Source organism: Oncorhynchus nerka, linkage group LG7 (assembly GCF_034236695.1).
Source record: "Oncorhynchus nerka isolate Pitt River linkage group LG7, Oner_Uvic_2.0, whole genome shotgun sequence".
Classification (NCBI taxonomy): Eukaryota; Metazoa; Chordata; class Actinopteri; order Salmoniformes; family Salmonidae; genus Oncorhynchus; species Oncorhynchus nerka.
In genome coordinates, this window is record NC_088402.1 from 80,798,149 (window position 1) to 80,818,246 (window position 20,098).

Below are 20,098 nucleotides of genomic sequence, written 5' to 3' on the forward strand. Positions count from 1 at the left end.
AGAAGGAGAGAGGGGGTGTTGGAAAGAGAGAGAGGGAGGGGGAGAAAGAAGGAGAGAGTGGGGTGTTGGAAAGAGGGGGGAGAAGGAGAGAGGATGGGGATGGAGAGAGAGAGGGAGGGGAGAAAGAAGGAGAGAGGGGGTGTTGGAAAGAGAGAGAGGGAGGGGAGAAAGAAGGAGAGAGGGGGTGTTGGAAAGAGAGAGAGGGAGGGGGAGAAAGAAGGAGAGAGGGGGTGATGGAGGAGAGAGAGGGAGGGGGAGAAAGAAGGAGAGAGGGGGTGATGGAGAGAGAGAGAGAGGGAGGGGGAGAAAGAAGGAGAAAGGGGGGTTGTGGAGAGAGAGAGAGAAATCACTTACCAATGTCAGAAAAGAGGTCATTTTATCCATTATATTAATGAACAGTTAAATAATACAACAGTCTTTCTCTAATGTATCTCTCAAACACATTTTTTTTACACTTAGTCAGAACAAGAAACAGAAACAGATATTGATGTGATTTGTGAAAGCTAATGGACCAATATACTACAGCCCAGGATGAAAATAAATATGAAATCCTAAAAGGTAGGAGGAAATAGTCCAGCCTTTTTGGTTAGGTGTTATTTCCATTATATTGAGGTGGATGACGTCATGTGCAGGGTATGTGATGTGGAAAGGTGTGTGTGGGTTACCTTCCGAATGAGTCATCACCGTTTAAAGTTACAATACAATGTCCTATAAGATTAGGGAGAAATGCTGATAAGCCAAGAGCAAACAAATGCCTATATCGCCTTGTATTTGACAGTCCAGTAATATCACAGAAAAGCCCATGTTTACAGAGGCTAATGTAGAAACTATGTGGGAGGAGATGTTTCATGACTGAGTTGGCTGTTACAGTACAGAGTCATGCACCACAATCATCTGACGAATGAGAGAATGAAAAGCCAAGAACAGTGTCAAAGTATTCGATCTCAGCCAATATCCTTTGTCATTTCACTTATAGACTGTATATGTGAAGCTAGCAGTGAGGTTTAGTTGATGGGGAGATTGAGAGAGACATCAAGAGGACAAGAGAGAGAGATAGAGAGTGAGAGATGGGACGAAAGAGATAGAATACCAAGCGAGATAGAGAGAGAGAGAGAGAGAGAGAGTTTGTGTACCGGTCCAGTGCAGCTATCCCTCCCATACTGCGGTTGGCATTCTGGATGACATGCGACACACTCCCCCTTTGGCCCCGCAAACTCCCTGGGCTGACTGGTGGTGGAGGGACAAAACAGATGGTTAAAACGCACGCACACACACACACACACACACACACACACACACACACACACACACACACACACACACACACACACACACACACACACAGCCAACTCTCTATCTCAATTTTAATCTCTCTCACACCTCACACACAAGTAACACACACACTCCCACTGACCCTGTGTAGAAGTTGCAGTGTGCCACACAGGTAGAATCTCGGCTGTGGTTCCTGCAGGAGAGACACTGGTCAGGCCCCGGGCCCCAGCAGCCTGAGTCTGAACACAGTGGGTCACACACGTGATCCTCCTCAACTGTAAACAACAACAACATGATTCAGTGTTGAGATTTATTTTTTATTTGTTTATTTCACATTTATTTAACCAGGTAGGCTAGTTGAGAACAAGTTCTCATTTGCAACTGCGACCTGGCCAAGATAAAGCATAGCAGTGTGAACAGACAACACAGAGTTACACATGGAGTAAACAATTAACAAGTCAATAACACAGTAGGACAAAAAAAGGGGAGTCTATATACATTGTGTGCAAAAGGCATGAGGTAGGCTTGCCTCACGAGAGATAAGTACATGCATCTCTGACTTTCACTTGAATCATAATTAAAGTCAACTTGAAAATTGGAATTCAACGTGCAGATCTCAGGTCAGAATATGGCCCTGCAAGATTGAAACAGCTAGTAGCTGAGATGTCTCACCACACTCTCTCAGAGGCCTGTTGTCCTTGATGTCGTTGAGGCGTGTGGCGTGCCCGGTGAACAGGCGTGTCCAGTTGACGGTGTGGTGGTAACACAGTTTGGCGTTGTGGCTGAGGTACACGTTGCCGTCACTGATCTCTCTCAGGGAACGCAGACCTAGAGAGGTGATGGATGCAACACGCATGACCATCAGAGAGAAACGCCTGGAGGAGAGGAGAAAAGCAAAGTTTGAGATTGGTAAGAGGAAAACAGAAGTAAAACGACCTCTAAAGGCCCTTTCTCACCAAGTTCCTTATTCAGAAAACACGAGCACGTCTTGTTTATGACACTGTTCACACCAATTGCTAAATATTGTCCTGCCGCAATCCATCAATTATTATTTATTTGGAACAGGTTTGATTTTTGCGTCTTTTTGCACGAGAAAATAAACTGTTGATAGAAATAGAAATTGTTATCTGGGACACATCCACTGACAGGTCTGTGGCTTCGTTGTGTGAATTGATTAATAAATATATATATTTTTACATTTGCTGTGCAGCAATGTATCAATTTAGCCAATGTGATCACACCACACCAGAGCCACACGTCACTCTTTCCATTCAAACTTCCCCTCCAGTTCATTGCCAACACTGTAGCCTATTGTATAGCCATTCAGCAAGCAAGACAACCAATTGATACTACTCTCCTTGAATAGACCTTAGTTTAAAAATGTTTGCTTAAAATAAGTTACAGCAGATGACCACACTGGGTTCCACTCCTATCAGCTCAAAACATGAAGAAGCAGCTTCATGGCCCCGTCCTGCCTGGTGTCAGCGGTACAGGCTGGTGGCGGTGGTGTAATGGTTCGGGGAATGTTTTTGAGGAACGTTTCCATGCCACAATGAATTCAGGCTGTTCTTGAAGCACAGGGGGTGTCCAACCCAGTAGTAGATGGGTGTACCTAATAAACGGTTCATTATCTATATATAGGCTACACATTCCAGGGCTAGAGAGAGGGGGAAGAGACAGTCCAGCGGAGATGCATGAATTGTGCAAGAAGAGAACAGTGAAGAAGACTATATTCAAGGATATATTCATCCATCAATCATATAGCATGTACAGTGTATGAGGCTATATATCATAGGCCTGCTAAAGTTAATCTAGGCCTAGACCACTTGTGTTAAAGGCAACCCTAAAAGACAGAGACAAAAAAAACTTTTCAATAAATGGTTGAACAGATTTAGATTAAAAAAACTCAAATTAAAGTATCAAATGCTTCACTGAAATGTATCAACGGTTGATCATTAGGCTATGGACAGGCTGATCATTAGGCTATGGACAGGCTGATCATTAGGCTATGGACAGGCTGATCATTAGGCTATGGACAGGCTGATCATTAGAATATGGACAGGCTGATCATTAGGCTATGGACAGGCTGATCATTAGAATATGGACAGGCTGATCATTAGGCTATGGACAGGCTGATCATTAGAATATGGACAGGCTGATCATTAGGCTATGGACAGGCTGATCATTAGGCTATGGACAGGCTGATCATTAGGCTATGGACAGGCTGATCATTAGGCTATGGACAGGCTGATCATTAGGCTATGGACAGGCTGATCATTAGGCTATGGACAGGCTGATCATTAGGCTATGGACAGGCTGATCATTAGGCTATGGACAGGCTGATCATTAGAATGCTATGGACAGGCTGATCATTAGGCTATGGACAGGCTGATCATTAGGCTATGGACAGGCTGATCATTAGGCTATGGACAGGCTGATCATTAGGCTATGGACAGGCTGATCATTAGGCTATGGACAGGCTGATCATTAGGCTATGGACAGGCTGATCATTAGAATGCTATGGACAGGCTGATCATTAGGCTATGGACAGGCTGATCATTAGGCTATGGACAGGCTGATCATTAGGCTATGGACAGGCTGATCATTAGGCTATGGACAGGCTGATCATTAGGCTATGGACAGGCTGATCATTAGGCTATGGACAGGCTGATCATTAGGCTATGGACAGGCTGATCATTAGGCTATGGACAGGCTGATCATTAGAATATGGACAGGCTGATCATTAGGCTATGGACAGGCTGATCATTAGAATGCTATGGACAGGCTGATCATTAGGCTATGGACAGGCTGATCATTAGGCTATGGACAGGCTGATCATTAGGCTATGGACAGGCTGATCATTAGGCTATGGACAGGCTGATCATTAGAATGCTATGGACAGGCTGATCATTAGGCTATGGACAGGCTGATCATTAGGCTATGGACAGGCTGATCATTAGGCTATGGACAGGCTGATCATTAGGCTATGGACAGGCTGATCATTAGGCTATGGACAGGCTGATCATTAGGCTATGGACAGGCTGATCATTAGGCTATGGACAGGCTGATCATTAGGCTATGGACAGGCTGATCATTAGGCTATGGACAGGCTGATCATTAGAATATGGACAGGCTGATCATTAGGCTATGGACAGGCTGATCATTAGAATGCTATGGACAGGCTGATCATTAGGCTATGGACAGGCTGATCATTAGGCTATGGACAGGCTGATCATTAGAATATGGACAGGCTGATCATTAGGCTATGGACAGGCTGATCATTAGGCTATGGACAGGCTGATCATTAGGCTATGGACAGGCTGATCATTAGAATATGGACAGGCTGATCATTAGAATGCTATGGACAGGCTGATCATTAGAATATGGACAGGCTGATCATTAGAATGCTATGGACAGGCTGATCATTAGGCTATGGACAGGCTGATCATTAGGCTATGGACAGGCTGATCATTAGGCTATGGACAGGCTGATCATGAGGCTTTGGACAGGCTGATCATTAGAATATGGACAGGCTGATCATTAGGCTATGGACAGGCTGATCATTAGAATATGGACAGGCTGATCATTAGAATATGGACAGGCTGATCATTAGAATATGGACAGGCTGATCATTAGGCTATGGACAGGCTGATCATTATGGACAGGCTGATCATTAGGCTATGGACAGGCTGATCATTAGGCTAGGGACAGGCTGATCATTAGGCTATGGACAGGCTGATCATTAGGCTATGGACAGGCTGATCATTAGGCTATGGACAGGCTGATCATTAGGCTATGGACAGGCTGATCATTAGGCTATGGACAGGCTGATCATTAGGCTATGGACAGGCTGATCATTAGGCTATGGACAGGCTGATCATTAGGCTATGGACAGGCTGATCATTAGAATATGGACAGGCTGATCATTAGGCTATGGACAGGCTGATCATTAGGCTATGGACAGGCTGATCATTAGGCTATGGACAGGCTGATCATTAGGCTATGGACAGGCTGATCATTAGAATATGGACAGGCTGATCATTAGGCTATGGACAGGCTGATCATTAGGCTATGGACAGGCTGATCATTAGGCTATGGACAGGCTGATCATTAGAATGCTATGGACAGGCTGATCATTAGAATGCTATGGACAGGCTGATCATTAGAATGCTATGGACAGGCTGATCATTAGGCTATGGACAGGCTGATCATTAGGCTATGGACAGGCTGATCATTAGGCTATGGACAGGCTGATCATGAGGCTTTGGACAGGCTGATCATTAGAATATGGACAGGCTGATCATTAGGCTATGGACAGGCTGATCATTAGAATATGGACAGGCTGATCATTAGAATATGGACAGGCTGATCATTAGAATATGGACAGGCTGATCATTAGGCTATGGACAGGCTGATCATTAGGCTAGGGACAGGCTGATCATTAGGCTATGGACAGGCTGATCATTAGGCTATGGACAGGCTGATCATTAGGCTAGGGACAGGCTGATCATTAGGCTAGGGACAGGCTGATCATTAGGCTATGGACAGGCTGATCATTAGGCTATGGACAGGTTATTCATCAGAATGCTATGGACAGGCTGATCATTAGGCTATGGACAGGCTGATCATTAGAATATGGACAGGCTGATCATTAGAATATGGACAGGCTGACCATTAGGCTATGGACAGGCTGATCATTAGGCTATGGACAGGCTGATCATGAGGCTATGGACAGGCTGATCATGAGGCTAGGGACAGGCTGATCATTAGGCTAGGGACAGGCTGATCATTAGGCTATGGACAGGCTGATAATTAGGCTATGGACAGGCTGATCATTAGGCTATGGACAGGCTGATCATTAGGCTATGGACAGGCTGATCATTAGGCTATGGACAGGCTGATCATGAGGCTTTGGACAGGCTGACCATTAGGCTATGGACAGGCTGATCATTAGGCTATGGACAGGCTGATCATGAGGCTATGGACAGGCTGATCATGAGGCTTTGGACAGGCTGACCATTGGGCTATGGACAGGCTGACCATTGGGCTATGGACAGGCTGATCATTAGGCTATGGACAGGTTGCATGCCTGTGATTCTATTTTCTAATGGTTGTTAGTTTCATCGTCATATAGCCTATATCACTGCTGTCTCTATCTCCCCCTTAAATATTTCCTCGTCAATTTATATGATAGGCTACATTGATTTAGCATTACGCTTTGAAGCTAAGGCAAGGTTTTTAATACAGTTTGGGAAAGAATACATGTGATTTGCTTATGTGAGATGCGCTGTCCTTTTAGGGTGTGTGTGTGTGTGTGTGTGAGTTGGTTAATTCTCTATGTCCATTCAGAAAGTCTGGACTTCATCTCTTTAACCAGATAGAAAGAAAAGTGTATGCAGCATGTGTCATGATGGTCAGCGTATGTGCGAGGACTGACGACAGGTGCCATTTTTACGTTTCCTCTCTTAATAAATGGGGTGCAACAAAGCCAAGCTCCTTTCATGATTCATCCTATTGGATGAATAGCCTATCCTAATATTTTCAGTAGTATATAATTTGTTCCAGTAGTATATCATTTGTTCCAGTAGTATATAATTTGTTCCAGTAGTATATAATTTGTTCCAGTAGTATATCATTTGTTCCAGTAGTATATCATTTGTTCCAGTAGTATATCATTTGTTCCAGTAGTATATCATTTGTTCCAGTAGTATATTTTTTGTTCCAGTAGTATATAATTTGTTCCAGTAGTATATCATTTACATTTACATTACATTAAAGTCATTTAGCAGACGCTCTTATCCAGAGCGACTTACAAATTGGTGCATTCACCTTATGACATCCAGTGGAACAGTAGTGCATCTAAATCTTTTAAGGGGGGGGGGGTGAGAGGGATTACTTTATCCTATCCTAGGTATTCCTTAAAGAGGTGGGGTTTCAGGTGTCTCCGGAAGGTGGTGATTGACTACTCATTTGTTCCAGTAGTATATAATTTGTTCCAGTAGTATATCATTTGTTCCAGTAGTATATAATTTGTTCCAGTAGTATATCATTTGTTCCAGTAGTATATCATTTGTTCCTGTCATATATAATTTTTCTCTCATTACTGCATCCTCTCTTGCCACTTTGATCAAATTGAACATTTTGCACCTGAGAATGACCGCAGCAGTGTTGGTGACGTTCTGACAAATTTTCAGAAAAGTGGAGGGGAAAACGCATCGGACTTGGTGTGAATGGTTCAGTGTGTCAAAATCGGAATCTGTATTTTTTCGAAATTCTGACAAAAAGATCACAACACAATTGGTGAGAAAATACCTGGCTGCATTTAGACAGGCAGCCCAATTCTGATATTTTCTAAACTAATTGGTCTCTTGACCAATCAGATCAGCTGTGAAAAAGAGGTGATGTGAAAAGATCTGATTTGACTGGTCAAAAGACCAATTAGAGGAAGAAATATCAGAATTGGGCTGCCTGTGTAAACGCAGCCACATACTGCATCATCAATTTACCTCTAATGGGAAAAAAGCATCCTTAAACCTCAGAAGGAGACTAGAACAACACATTCAATTAAATAAACATTTATTTGTGGTAGAAGCTAAAACTGCAATAGGTAGTTTCATTAAGATACTACAACACCAGAGTAACAACTATCTGTGTTAGGCCATGCTTTGGTTTAGCAAAAAGTTACGGAGTCACACACAGCTCAGGCCATACCTCTTTGCGCTGGAGAGGGACATCAGGAGCATAGTGGACAGGAAGGTGAGGCACATAAAGAGAGATAGAGAGATTACATACTCTAGTGACATGCATGACATGAGCTGTTGACGAAAAAGCAGCCTCTGGTATTATTAAAGCAAACAGAGGACAGACTGGGTGGATTAAATGACATGTCACAAAACAGAATGACATTTGAGTTATATAGAAATATGGACTTTCTTACACACACACACACACACACACACACACACACACACACACACACACACACACACACACACACACACACACACACACACACACACACACACAACCTTACTTGTGAAGAGATCTTCCCTGTATGGTGGTGAGACTGGAGAACACTGACAGATCTGATAGCTCTTTAGGCCACGACTGGATGGCTAGGATATCTGGACATCAGACAATGGGCAAGCAAACATAGTTTACACAAATGCAAATATACACAGTCACATGCTGGACAGACTCTGACTGTAAGAAGGTGGACAAACTGTGATTTCAATTTCTGGTTATACTGTATAACAACAAAGCAACATACTGTAGGAGAGGGAAAAAAGCCAAGTTTGAGATTGGTAAGAGGAAAACAGACCTCTAAAGGCACACACACACAGAAACAGACAAACACACACCTGTTATCTCCTGCACAGAGCGGAAGACTTCCAGCTTCTTAGGGTCCAGAGGTGGGATATTCTTATAGTCATCACTGAACAATACACAGAGCACATCTACTGTTCATGTACTGATAATGCTACGTAATGCAGCAATCAAACTACAACGCTTCCAGTGCAATGAACTCACTTACCCAAGGATCCCTGTGACCAGGAAGTGCAGACTGCCCTGTATCTTGGTGCAGTTGATGAAGCTGTCAATGTTACTGGAGTCCACCGTCTGTCTGTGCTCAGGCCCTGTGCCCTCACAGGCTAGTTTGGGATCAATCAATCAATCAATCTGTCTCTGTGCTCAGGCAACCCTTGCAGGCTTGTGTATGAAGAATCACTCTCTAATCATGAATCATGTCCAAACTACCAAAAATAACAGCATAAAATTCCTACACAATCACCCTTAATTTAGCAGCTATAAATCAACCATTGAAAGTGAATGTATCCACTACAGGGACTATTTCTCAATATCCTCACATCCTGAGGGACCTCAGACCTTCACCTCCAACGTGGCTGGAGAAGTAGGCGAGGAGAGAGGAATCGAGGAGAGAGTATCTGGGATTGGGCCAGGGTGTGTTAGTGTATTGACTGTGTTGGATTACCTTTAGGGCACAGCCCTCCACAGAGCTCACACTGCCTCTGACCACTCCTCTCCACCTCCTTCTTGTCTGGAGGACAACCACTCACACAGGAGCTGCCGTCCACCACGAAGTGGGCTGTATGGGGGAAAGAGGGCAGAGGAGAAGAAGAGACAGAGGCATCTATTCACATGAATTCAGAACCATGCAGTGGCTTGGATGTTCTAGATGTCACTTGGCTGGTTCAGTGTTAAGAAAAATAACCAGACACCAGTTTAGTACGAGAACACGAGAAAAATAATATGAGAATGAAGACAAAAAAACACACACACACAAGGGTACTCACGGGGGCAATGGGAGACACAGATGGATCCGTACTGATACTTGGCATTGGGGTTCGTCTCCATCTGAAACGTCTGCTTGTTGTAGATCAGAGTCTGGGGACACTGGGGCACACAGGAGCCTGAGTCGTTGAAGTGGCGGCACGCCTGGGAGTAGGGAGGTAGACACACACACATACAATTTAGAATGAATCATGAACCTTCTCATGAAGTAATCTATATTAGCTTTCTTACTGTAAATTAGCTACTTCATATGCTGTTACAGAACTGCACTACACAGTTAAAAGCCTCAAAGCTGCACGTGCCATACAGTAGGTGTTCTGACATACGCCCATGACTTGATAACTCAATACGTAGCCAATTAAATAAGGTTCCGATATATGTAATAATGATGACAACACGGCTGTGGACTCTCTATTCAGCTATTAAGGTTAAATGACTGTTAAATCACTACTCCTTTCTGAATGACTAGCTTCTCTGTAGGAAAGATAGAAAGGCACTCACAAAGCAGTCCATGTCCTGAGACGCAGTGCAGCCCCCTGCACACTCTATGTGACAGCAGTCCCTGGGGCTTGTCCCAAAACAGCGGCCGTTACACTGAGGGGCGCACACCGTCTTAGTCACTGAGGGGTACAGAGAGGGAGGTCAGTGACAGGATAGTGTAGGAAAGCATGTGACAATATATGACAAGACGGTGAGAGAGAGAGAAAAAGAAAGAGATTGAGAGGTGGCACACCCAGATGAAAAGGAGGCAGAGAACTCACAGATCTGGCAGTGTTCTTCACCAGACCCCCAGCAGTTCTCCCCACAGGAAGGGTGACAAGGCCCTACACACATGGAACATCATTATCAGTCAGATATAGCAGCCAATGGCTAACCCAAGAACAGAGGTCAAAGAGGTCAAAGTTTATGGTCTAGCCAGAGTTTGGAATCTCAACTGGAATCCTGATCTCTTTTAGCATTTTCCAGATCAGGCTCTAACCACCTACTCTAGAGGACAGACACTGACCTCTCTGACCGTTATACTGGATGTCAATGGGAGCCTTGGCCCTATCCCTGTCCCTCACAATGTCATCCCAGTTCACCCAGGGACCATAGCTCAGGAACCTGTTGTTGACGATCTGGACACCCCCCTCCAGAATTTCTGTAGAGAGGGGGGAGAGAGAGAGAGAGAGAGAGAGAGAGAGGTGAGGGGGAGAGAGAGCGAGAGAGAGAGAGACAGAGAGACAGAGAGAGAGAGCGAGGTGGGGGGAGAGGGAGAGGGAGAGTGAGAGCAAGAGAGAGAGAGAGACAGGGAGAGAGAGAGAGAATGAAGTGCAGGACAAAATACAAACCCTCCAACCCAAAAAGGCCTGTGGGGTTGATGGTATCCAAAATGAAATGATAAAATATACAGACCACAAATTCCAATTGGCTAAACTCTTTATCATCCACAGCTCTGGCATATTCCCCAATATAAGGAACCAAGGACTGATCACCACAATCCACAAAAGTGGAGACAAATTTGACCACAATAACTACTGTAGGATTGTTTTTTATTTATTTTTATTTCACCTTTATTTAACCAAGTAAGCTAGTTGAGAAGAAGTTCTCATTTACAACTGCGACCTGGCCAAGATAAAGCAAAGCAGTGCGACACAAACAACAACACAGAGTTACACATGGAATAAACAAGCGTACAGTCAATTATATAATAGAAGAAAGAAAATAGAAGTCTATATACAGTGTGTGCAAATGGCATGAGGAGGTAAGGCAATAAATAGGCCATAGTGGCAAAGTAATTACAATTTAGCAGATTAACACTGGAGTGATAGATGAGCAGATGATGATGAGCAGATGATGGTGTGTAAGTAGTGGTACAGGTGTGCAGAAGAGCAGCAAAGTAAATAAAAACAATATGGGGATGAGGTAGGTAGATTGAGTGGGCTATTTACAGATGGACTATGTACAGCTGCAGCGATCGGTTAGCTGCTCAGATAGCTGATGTTTAAAGTTAGTGAGGGAAATGTAAGTCTCCAGCTTCAGAGATTTTTGCAATTCGTTCCAGTCACTGGCAACAGAGAACTGGAAGGAAAGGCGGACAAATGAGGTGTTGGCTTTGGGGATGACCAGTGAGATATACCTGCTGGAGCGCGTGCTACGGGTGGGTGTTGTTATCGTGACCAGTGAGCTGAGATAAGGCGGGGATTTATCTAGCATAGACTTATAGATGACCTGGAACCAGTGGGTCTGGCGACGAATATGTAGCGAGGGCCAGCCGACTAGAGCATGCAGGTCACAGTGGTGGGTGGTATAAGGCGCTTTGGTAACAAAACGGATGGCACTGTGATAGACTGCATCCAGTTTGCTGAGTAGACTATTGAAAGCTATTTTGTAGATGCAATTGCCAAAGTCGAGGATTGGTAGGATAGTCAGTTTTACTAGGGTAAGTTTGGCGGCGTGAGTGAAGGAGGTTTTGTTGCAAAATAGAAAGCCGATTCTAGATTTGATTTTGGATTGGAGATGTTTGATATGAGTCTGGAAGGAGAGTTTACAGTCTAGCCAGACACCTAGGTATTTGTAGTTGTCTATGTATTCTAGGTCAGAACCGTCTAGAGTAGTGATGCTAGTCGGGCGGGCTGGTGCGGGCAGCAAACGGTTGAAAAGCATGCATTTGGTTTTGCTAGCATTTAAGAGCAGTTTGAGGCCACAGAAGGAGTGTTGTATGGCATTGAAGCTTGTTTGGAGGTTAACACAGTGTCCAAAGAAGGGCCAGATGTATACAGAATGGTGTCGTCTGCGTAGAGATGGATCAGGGAATCACCCGCAGCAAGAGCGACATCGTTGATAAAAACAGAGAAAAGAGTCGGCCCGAGAATTGAACCCTGTGGTACCCCCATGGAGACTGCCAGAGGTCCGTCAACAGCAGCCTTGGGAAAATCCTCTGCATTATCATTAACAGCAGACTCGTACATTGCCTCTGCAAAAAAAAACAATGTACTGAGCAAAAACTGTCTTTTTACCAAATTACCGTACGAGAGACCACATATTTACCCTGCACAACCTAATTGACAAACAAACCAAAACAAAGACAGTCTTCTTTGTTGATTTCAAAAAGCTTTCAACTCAATTTAGCATGAGGGTCTGCTATACAAATTGATGGAAAGTGGTGTTGGGGGAAAAATATACGACATTATAAAATCCATGTACACAAACAACAAGTGTGCGGTTAAAATTGGCAAAAAACACACACATTTCTTCCCACAGGGCCGGGGGGTGAGACAGGGATGCAGCTTAAGCCCCATCCTCTTCAACATAAATAACAACGAGTTTGCGAGGGCACTAGAACAGTCTGCAGCACCCGGCCTCACCCTACTAGAATTTGAAGTCAAATGTCTACTGTTTGCTGATGATCTGGTGCTTCTGTCCCCAACCAAGGATCGTCTACAGCAGCACCTAGATCTTCTGCACAGATTCTGTCAGACGTGGGCCCTGACAGTAAATCTCAATAAGACAAAAATAATGGTGTTCCAAAAAAGGTCCGGTTGCCAGGACCACAAACTCAAATTCCATCTAGACACCGTTGCCCCAGTGCCCACAAAAAACGATACATACCTTCGGAAACATCAGCGCCACAGGTAACTTCCACAAAGCTGTGAACGTTCTGAGAGACAAGGCAAGAAGAGCCTTCTATACCATCAAAAGGAACATAAAATTCGACATACCAATTAGGATCTGGCTAAAGTTATAGAACACATTGAGACTCTACATGTAGAATTCTGCAAAATGCAAAACACCAAATGTAATGCATGCAGAGCAGAATTAGGCCGATACCCGCTAATGATCAAAATCCAGAAAAGGGCCATTAAATTCTACGACCACCTAAAAGGAAGCGATTCCCAAACCTTCCATAACAAAGCCCTCATCTACAGAGAAATGAACCTGGAGAAGAGTCCCCTATGCAAGCTGGACAGCAACACAATTAGACCCAAACAAATCACGAGAAAACAAAAAGATAATTACTTGACAAATTGGAAAGAATTTACAAATAGGCTGAGCAAACTAGAATGCTATTTGGCCCTAAACAGAGAGTACACAGTGTCAGAATACCTGACCACCGTGACTGACCCAAATGTAAGGAAAGCTTTGGCTATGTACAGACTCAGTGAGCATAGCCTTGCTATTGAGAAAGGTCGCCGAAGGAAGACCTGGCTCTCAAGAGAAGACAGGCTATGTGTACAATGCCCCCAAAATGAGGTGGAAACTGAGCTGCACTTCCTGTATGACCATATTAGAGACACATTTCTCTCAGATTACACAGACCCACAAAGAATTTGAAAACAAATTTGGATAAACTCCCATATCTATTGGTTGAAATACCACAATGGCAATCACAGCAGCAAGATTTGTGACCTGTTGCCAGAAGAAAAGGACAACCAGTGAAGAACAAACACCATTGTAAATATAACCTATATTTACATTTATTTATTTTCCCGGGTGTACTTTGCACATCATTACAACACTGTATATAGACATAATATGACATTTGAAATGTTTTTATTATTTTGGAACTTTTGTAAGTGTAATGTTTAAAATACATTTTTTATTGTTTATTTCACTTTTGTTTGTTATCTATTTCACTTGCTTTGGTATTGTAAACATATGTTTCCCATGCCAATAAAGCCCTTTAAATTGAAATTGAGATAGATGGGGAGGGAGGGAAAGCGATAGGGAGACAGAGACAGAGAGACTGTGAGAGACGAAGATCAAATCTGTGTTACACTAAGACAGTTCCAGTTAGACTCCCCTTTCATTAAACAATAACCACGACATGCTGGAGCATGTAGGGAGGAGCTGCTCCCAGAACCTCTCCCTGGAGGTTGGAGGGGTTGTGACATATGAGGCAGGTACACAAACATACACAAACATATGAGGCAGGTACTCAACATGTTGTTGGGAATAACTTGAAGTTCTGCTTTCACACTAAATTCATTAGTTAGGTCTTTACCATCAATTCCACTTCACTCCTCCTTCTCACCCCCTGCCATGTTCCATTACACACCTGTCTGCACACTGAGGGTGTGGTGTTTTACAGTAATCACTGGCTCCTGCCACCCACACAATGTGTCCTCCGTGTCTGGCATCTCTTCACCTCTGTTCTCTCTCTCATTTCTCCTACGTCTCTGTAGCTTTTCCTCATTTCACATGTCCTATTTTAGTTCTCTCTCTAAAACCAGGGTTATGGCTAGGATTAGGGTTATGGCTAGGATTAGGGTTATGGCTAGGATGGCTAGGATTCGGGTTATGGCTAGGATTAGGGATAGGGTTATGGTTAGGATTAGGGCAATGGCTAGGATTAAGGTTAGGGTTATGGCTAGAGATGGCTAGGGTTGGGGTTGAACCAAGTTGAGGACATGAAGTCAGGGTTGGGGTTGGGGTTGAACCAAGTTGAGGACATGAAGCCAGGGTTGGGGTTGGGGTTGAACCAAGTTGAGGACATGAAGCCAGGGTTGGGGTTGAACCAAGTTGAGGACATGACGCCAGGGTTGAGGTTGAACCAAGTTGAGGACATGAAGCCAGGGTTGAGGTTGAACCAAGTTGAGGACATGAAGCCAGGGTTGGGGTTGAACCAAGTTGAGGACATGACGCCAGGGTTGAGGTTGAACCAAGTTGAGGACATGAAGCCAGGGTTGGGGTTGAACCAAGTTGAGGACATGAAGCCAGGGTTGGGGTTGAACCAAGTTGAGGACATGAAGCCAGGGTTGAGGTTGAACCAAGTTGAGGACATGAAGCCAGGGTTGGGGTTGAACCAAGTTGAGGACATGACGCCAGGGTTGGGGTTGGGGTTGAACCAAGTTGAGGACATGACGCCAGGGTTGGGGTTGAACCAAGTTGAGGACACGAAGCCAGGGTTGGGGTTGAACCAAGTTGAGGACATGACGCCAGGGTTGAGGTTGGGGTTGAACCAAGTTGAGGACATGAAGCCAGGGTTGGGGTTGAACCAAGTTGAGGACATGACGCCAGGGTTGGGGATGGGGTTGAACCAAGTTGAGGACATGACGCCAGGGTTGGGGTTGGGGTTGAACCAAGTTGAGGACATGAAGCCAGGGTTGGGGTTGAACCAAGTTGAGGACATGAAGCCAGGGTTGAGGTTGGGGTTGAACCAAGTTGAGGACATGAAGCCAGGGTTGAGGTTGAACCAAGTTGAGGACATGACGCCAGGGTTGGGGTTGGGGTTGAACCAAGTTGAGGACATGAAGCCAGGGTTGAGGTTGGGGTTGAACCAAGTTGAGGACATGAAGCCAGGGTTGAGGTTGGGGTTGAACCAAGTTGAGGACATGACGCCAGGGTTGGGGTTGAACCAAGTTGAGGACATGACGCCAGGGTTGGGGTTGGGGTTGAACCAAGTTGAGGACATGACGCCAGGGTTGGGGTTGAACCAAGTTGAGGACATGAAGCCAGGGTTGGGGTTGAACCAAGTTGAGGACATGACGCCAGGGTTGAGGTTGAACCAAGTTGAGGACATGAAGCCAGGGTTGGGGTTGAACCAAGTTGAGGACATGAAGCCAGGGATGGGGTTGAACCAAGTTGAGGACATGAAGCCAGGGTTGAGATTGAACCAAGTTGAGGACATGAAGCCAGGGTTGGGGTTGGGGTTGAACCAAGTTGAGGACATGACGCCAGGGTTGGGGTTGAACCAAGTTGAGGACACGAAGCCAGGGTTGGGGTTGAACCAAGTTGAGGACATGACGCCAGGGTTGAGGTTGGGGTTGAACCAAGTTGAGGACATGAAGCCAGGGTTGGGGTTGAACCAAGTTGAGGACATGACGCCAGGGTTGGGGATGGGGTTGAACCAAGTTGAGGACATGACGCCAGGGTTGGGGTTGGGGTTGAACCAAGTTGAGGACATGAAGCCAGGGTTGGGGTTGAACCAAGTTGAGGACATGAAGCCAGGGTTGAGGTTGGGGTTGAACCAAGTTGAGGACATGAAGCCAGGGTTGAGGTTGAACCAAGTTGAGGACATGACGCCAGGGTTGGGGTTGGGGTTGAACCAAGTTGAGGACATGAAGCCAGGGTTGAGGTTGGGGTTGAACCAAGTTGAGGACATGAAGCCAGGGTTGAGGTTGGGGTTGAACCAAGTTGAGGACATGACGCCAGGGTTGGGGTTGAACCAAGTTGAGGACATGACGCCAGGGTTGGGGTTGGGGTTGAACCAAGTTGAGGACATGAAGCCAGGGTTGAGGTTGGGGTTGAACCAAGTTGAGGACATGACGCCAGGGTTGGGGTTGAACCAAGTTGAGGACATGACGCCAGGGTTGGGGTTGGGGTTGAACCAAGTTGAGGACATGAAGCCAGGGTTGAGGTTGGGGTTGAACCAAGTTGAGGACATGACGCCAGGGTTGGGGTTGAACCAAGTTGAGGACATGACGCCAGGGTTGGGGTTGGGGTTGAACCAAGTTGAGGACATGAAGCCAGGGTTGGGGTTGGGGTTGAACCAAGTTGAGGACATGAAGCCAGGGTTGAGGTTGGGGTTGAACCAAGTTGAGGACATGACGCCAGGGTTGGGGTTGAACCAAGTTGAGGACATGACGCCAGGGTTGGGGTTGGGGTTGAACCAAGTTGAGGACATGAAGCCAGGGTTGAGGTTGGGGTTGAACCAAGTTGAGGACATGACGCCAGGGTTGGGGTTGGGGTTGAACCAAGTTGAGGACATGAAGCCAGGGTTGGGGTTGAACCAAGTTGAGGACATGAAGCCAGGGTTGGGGTTGGGGTTGAACCAAGTTGAGGACATGAAGCCAGGGTTGGGGTTGGGGTTGAACCAAGTTGAGGACATGAAGCCAGGGTTGGGGTTGGGGTTGAACCAAGTTGAGGACATGAAGCCAGGGTTGGGGTTGAACCAAGTTGAGGACATGAAGCCAGGGTTGAGGTTGGGGTTGAACCAAGTTGAGGACATGAAGCCAGGGTTGAGGTTGGGGTTGAACCAAGTTGAGGACATGACGCCAGGGTTGGGGTTGAACCAAGTTGAGGACATGACGCCAGGGTTGGGGTTGGGGTTGAACCAAGTTGAGGACATGAAGCCAGGGTTGAGGTTGGGGTTGAACCAAGTTGAGGACATGACGCCAGGGTTGGGGTTGAACCAAGTTGAGGACATGACGCCAGGGTTGGGGTTGGGGTTGAACCAAGTTGAGGACATGAAGCCAGGGTTGGTGTTGGGATTAGTACGTTTATCCTCCTTCCTATCCTACTCCTTTTTGGACCCATAAGGTGCTGGGGCTTGGCTCCACCTGGCTTTCTCTTTGACCCAAGGTGCAGGGGGGATATAGATCTTGGCCTTTACTATTAAAGCCCATAGAAAAGCATTGAATAACACATTCATACAGTAAATGGCAAAAGGGACAGTCAAAAAATCAATCATAAGAAACAAGGTTTGAAGTATCTGTACTAAATCTGTCCTTCTTTTTTTTTTTACACATATTTAATCCCTTTTTGTATGGCACAAACCTACCTTCATACTTCCATTCAAACTGTCAAACTGTCAAAACACTACAGAAGTTTACGTGAGAAGACCCCCCCCAGATATCTCTAGTTTAAACTGACGGATGTGGTGGATTGAGACGCATCCAACCCAGATATCTCTAGTTTAAACTGACAGATGTGGTGGATTGAGACGCATCCAACCCAGATATCTCTAGTTTAAACTGACGGATGTGGTGGATTGAGACACATCAAATGCAACCCCCCCCAGATATCTCTAGTTTAAACTAACGGATGTGGTGAATTGAGACGCATCCAACCCAGATATCTCTAGTTTAAACTGACGGATGTGGTGGATTGAGATCCAACAGATATCAAATGCAACAAATGCAACCCCCAGATATCTCTAGTTTAAACTAACGGATGTGGTGAATTGAGACGCATCCAACCCAGATATCTCTAGTTTAAACTGGCGGATGTGGTGGATTGAGACGCATCCAACCCAGATATCTCTAGTTTAAACTGACGGATGTGGTGGATTGAGACGCATCCAACCCAGATATCTCTAGTTTAAACTGGCGGATGTGGTGGATTGAGACGCATCCAACCCAGATATCTCTAGTTTAAACTACGGTTTAAACATCCAACCCAGATATCTCTAGTTTAAACTGACGGATGTGGTGGATTGAGACGCATCCAACCCAGATATCTCTAGTTTAAACTGACGGATTTTGATGGGGAATTTCTTTGTTATGTAACTTAGATTGACGCAGCGGTGAGTCAATGGACTCCAGGGGGTTAACCCCTCCTCACTACCACTATCCCTCCTTCTTTCCTCTCCTTTTTCCTTCTCCGTTTCTCCATATCCCCCACTCCTTCCCTCCTCTCCTCTTTCCTTCTGTACTCTCCTGTCCCCCTCCCTCCTAATCCTTTCCTCCACTCACCAGTGAGGTATGTGAGTCCCAGGTGCTGCAGGCCATTGGAGCCCTCCTTGGGGTAGTTGTAGAAAACAGAGAGGGCGAACCCTCTGTCGTACAGGGTGTTGCCCCTGATCACACGCAGCTGTTCCAGAGGCAGACGTCTGAAGTGGTTCATGGCGATTAGGATGTAGCCCGTTACCTCTCTGATGGTCTGGAGGGACAGAGACAGAGTTACAGAGTTCATCAGATTACAGATGAGATAATACTGTTACTGTAACAGTACAATTAGACAGACAGGTTAGAGACGGGATGTATCCTGTTACCTCTCTGATGGTCTGGAGGGACAGAGACAGGATGTACCCTGTCACCTCTCTGATCGTCTTGAAACACAGTCACATTGTCAGATTACCTCAATTACCAGAGGAGGCCTCATAAACATGTCTCATGGAAGGAAAGAAGTAGAAGAAGTAGAAGAAGAAGAACAACAAGAGATCTTATAATAAAAAATGGTGTCTCCGTCTCACCCCTAGGAAGCTGAAGTCCCAGTCAGTCTCTATCTGGGTGATCTCCAGGTTACCCATGATGATCTCACAGCCTGTGTAGCGGTTCTTGATCAGGTTGTACTGGTTCTCCTGGGATCCTGTGGAGCTCAGCCCATTCTGGGTACCAGTACACACCACTGACACACACACACAGGAAGGAGGGGAGAAGAAAGAAGGTTTATTGTCAGTGTTGTTCAATCAATCAACCAACCAACTAATCAGAGAGACCAGTGTACCTCAGGCAAGGAGTGCACTGGTATGGAGTAAGAGCTTCAACAAAATAACCTAGATAGTTGGACTCATATAGTGGTATGTGTGACTGCAGTGATGAGTCTATTGACATGGAATGCTGTTGATATGTCTGTTGCTGTGTTTAAATGTTATGTCTGTTAATATGTCTGTTGATATGTCTGTTAATATGTCTGTTAACAAGTCTATTGACATGTCTGTTAATATGTCTGTTGATATGTCTGTTAATATGTCTGTTGACATGTCTGTTAATACGTCTGTTGATATGCCTGTTAATAAGTCTCTTGATATGTCTGTTGATATGTCAATTAATATGTCTGGTGATATGTCTGTTAATATGTCTGTTGATAT

At 45.3% G+C, this 20,098-nt stretch overlaps 1 protein-coding gene across 1 annotated transcript in view; it reads right to left on the minus strand.

Annotated features, from left to right (window-relative positions):
- Nucleotides 1-20,098, minus strand: part of LOC115132497 (receptor tyrosine-protein kinase erbB-3-like) — a 37,635-nt gene that overhangs the window by 11,587 nt on the left and 5,950 nt on the right. The window contains exons 2-15 of the mRNA XM_065020867.1: nt 19,481-19,635; nt 18,981-19,167; nt 10,592-10,726; nt 10,347-10,409; nt 10,087-10,205; nt 9,588-9,729; nt 9,266-9,379; nt 8,807-8,924; nt 8,634-8,707; nt 8,306-8,396; nt 7,984-7,992; nt 1,945-2,147; nt 1,415-1,547; nt 1,134-1,227 (exon numbers count right to left, since the gene is read on the minus strand). Of these exons, the coding sequence (XP_064876939.1) occupies nt 1,134-1,227; nt 1,415-1,547; nt 1,945-2,147; nt 7,984-7,992; nt 8,306-8,396; nt 8,634-8,707; nt 8,807-8,924; nt 9,266-9,379; nt 9,588-9,729; nt 10,087-10,205; nt 10,347-10,409; nt 10,592-10,726; nt 18,981-19,167; nt 19,481-19,635 (1,637 nt within the window). The remainder of the gene's footprint in view (nt 1-1,133; nt 1,228-1,414; nt 1,548-1,944; nt 2,148-7,983; nt 7,993-8,305; nt 8,397-8,633; nt 8,708-8,806; nt 8,925-9,265; nt 9,380-9,587; nt 9,730-10,086; nt 10,206-10,346; nt 10,410-10,591; nt 10,727-18,980; nt 19,168-19,480; nt 19,636-20,098) is intronic.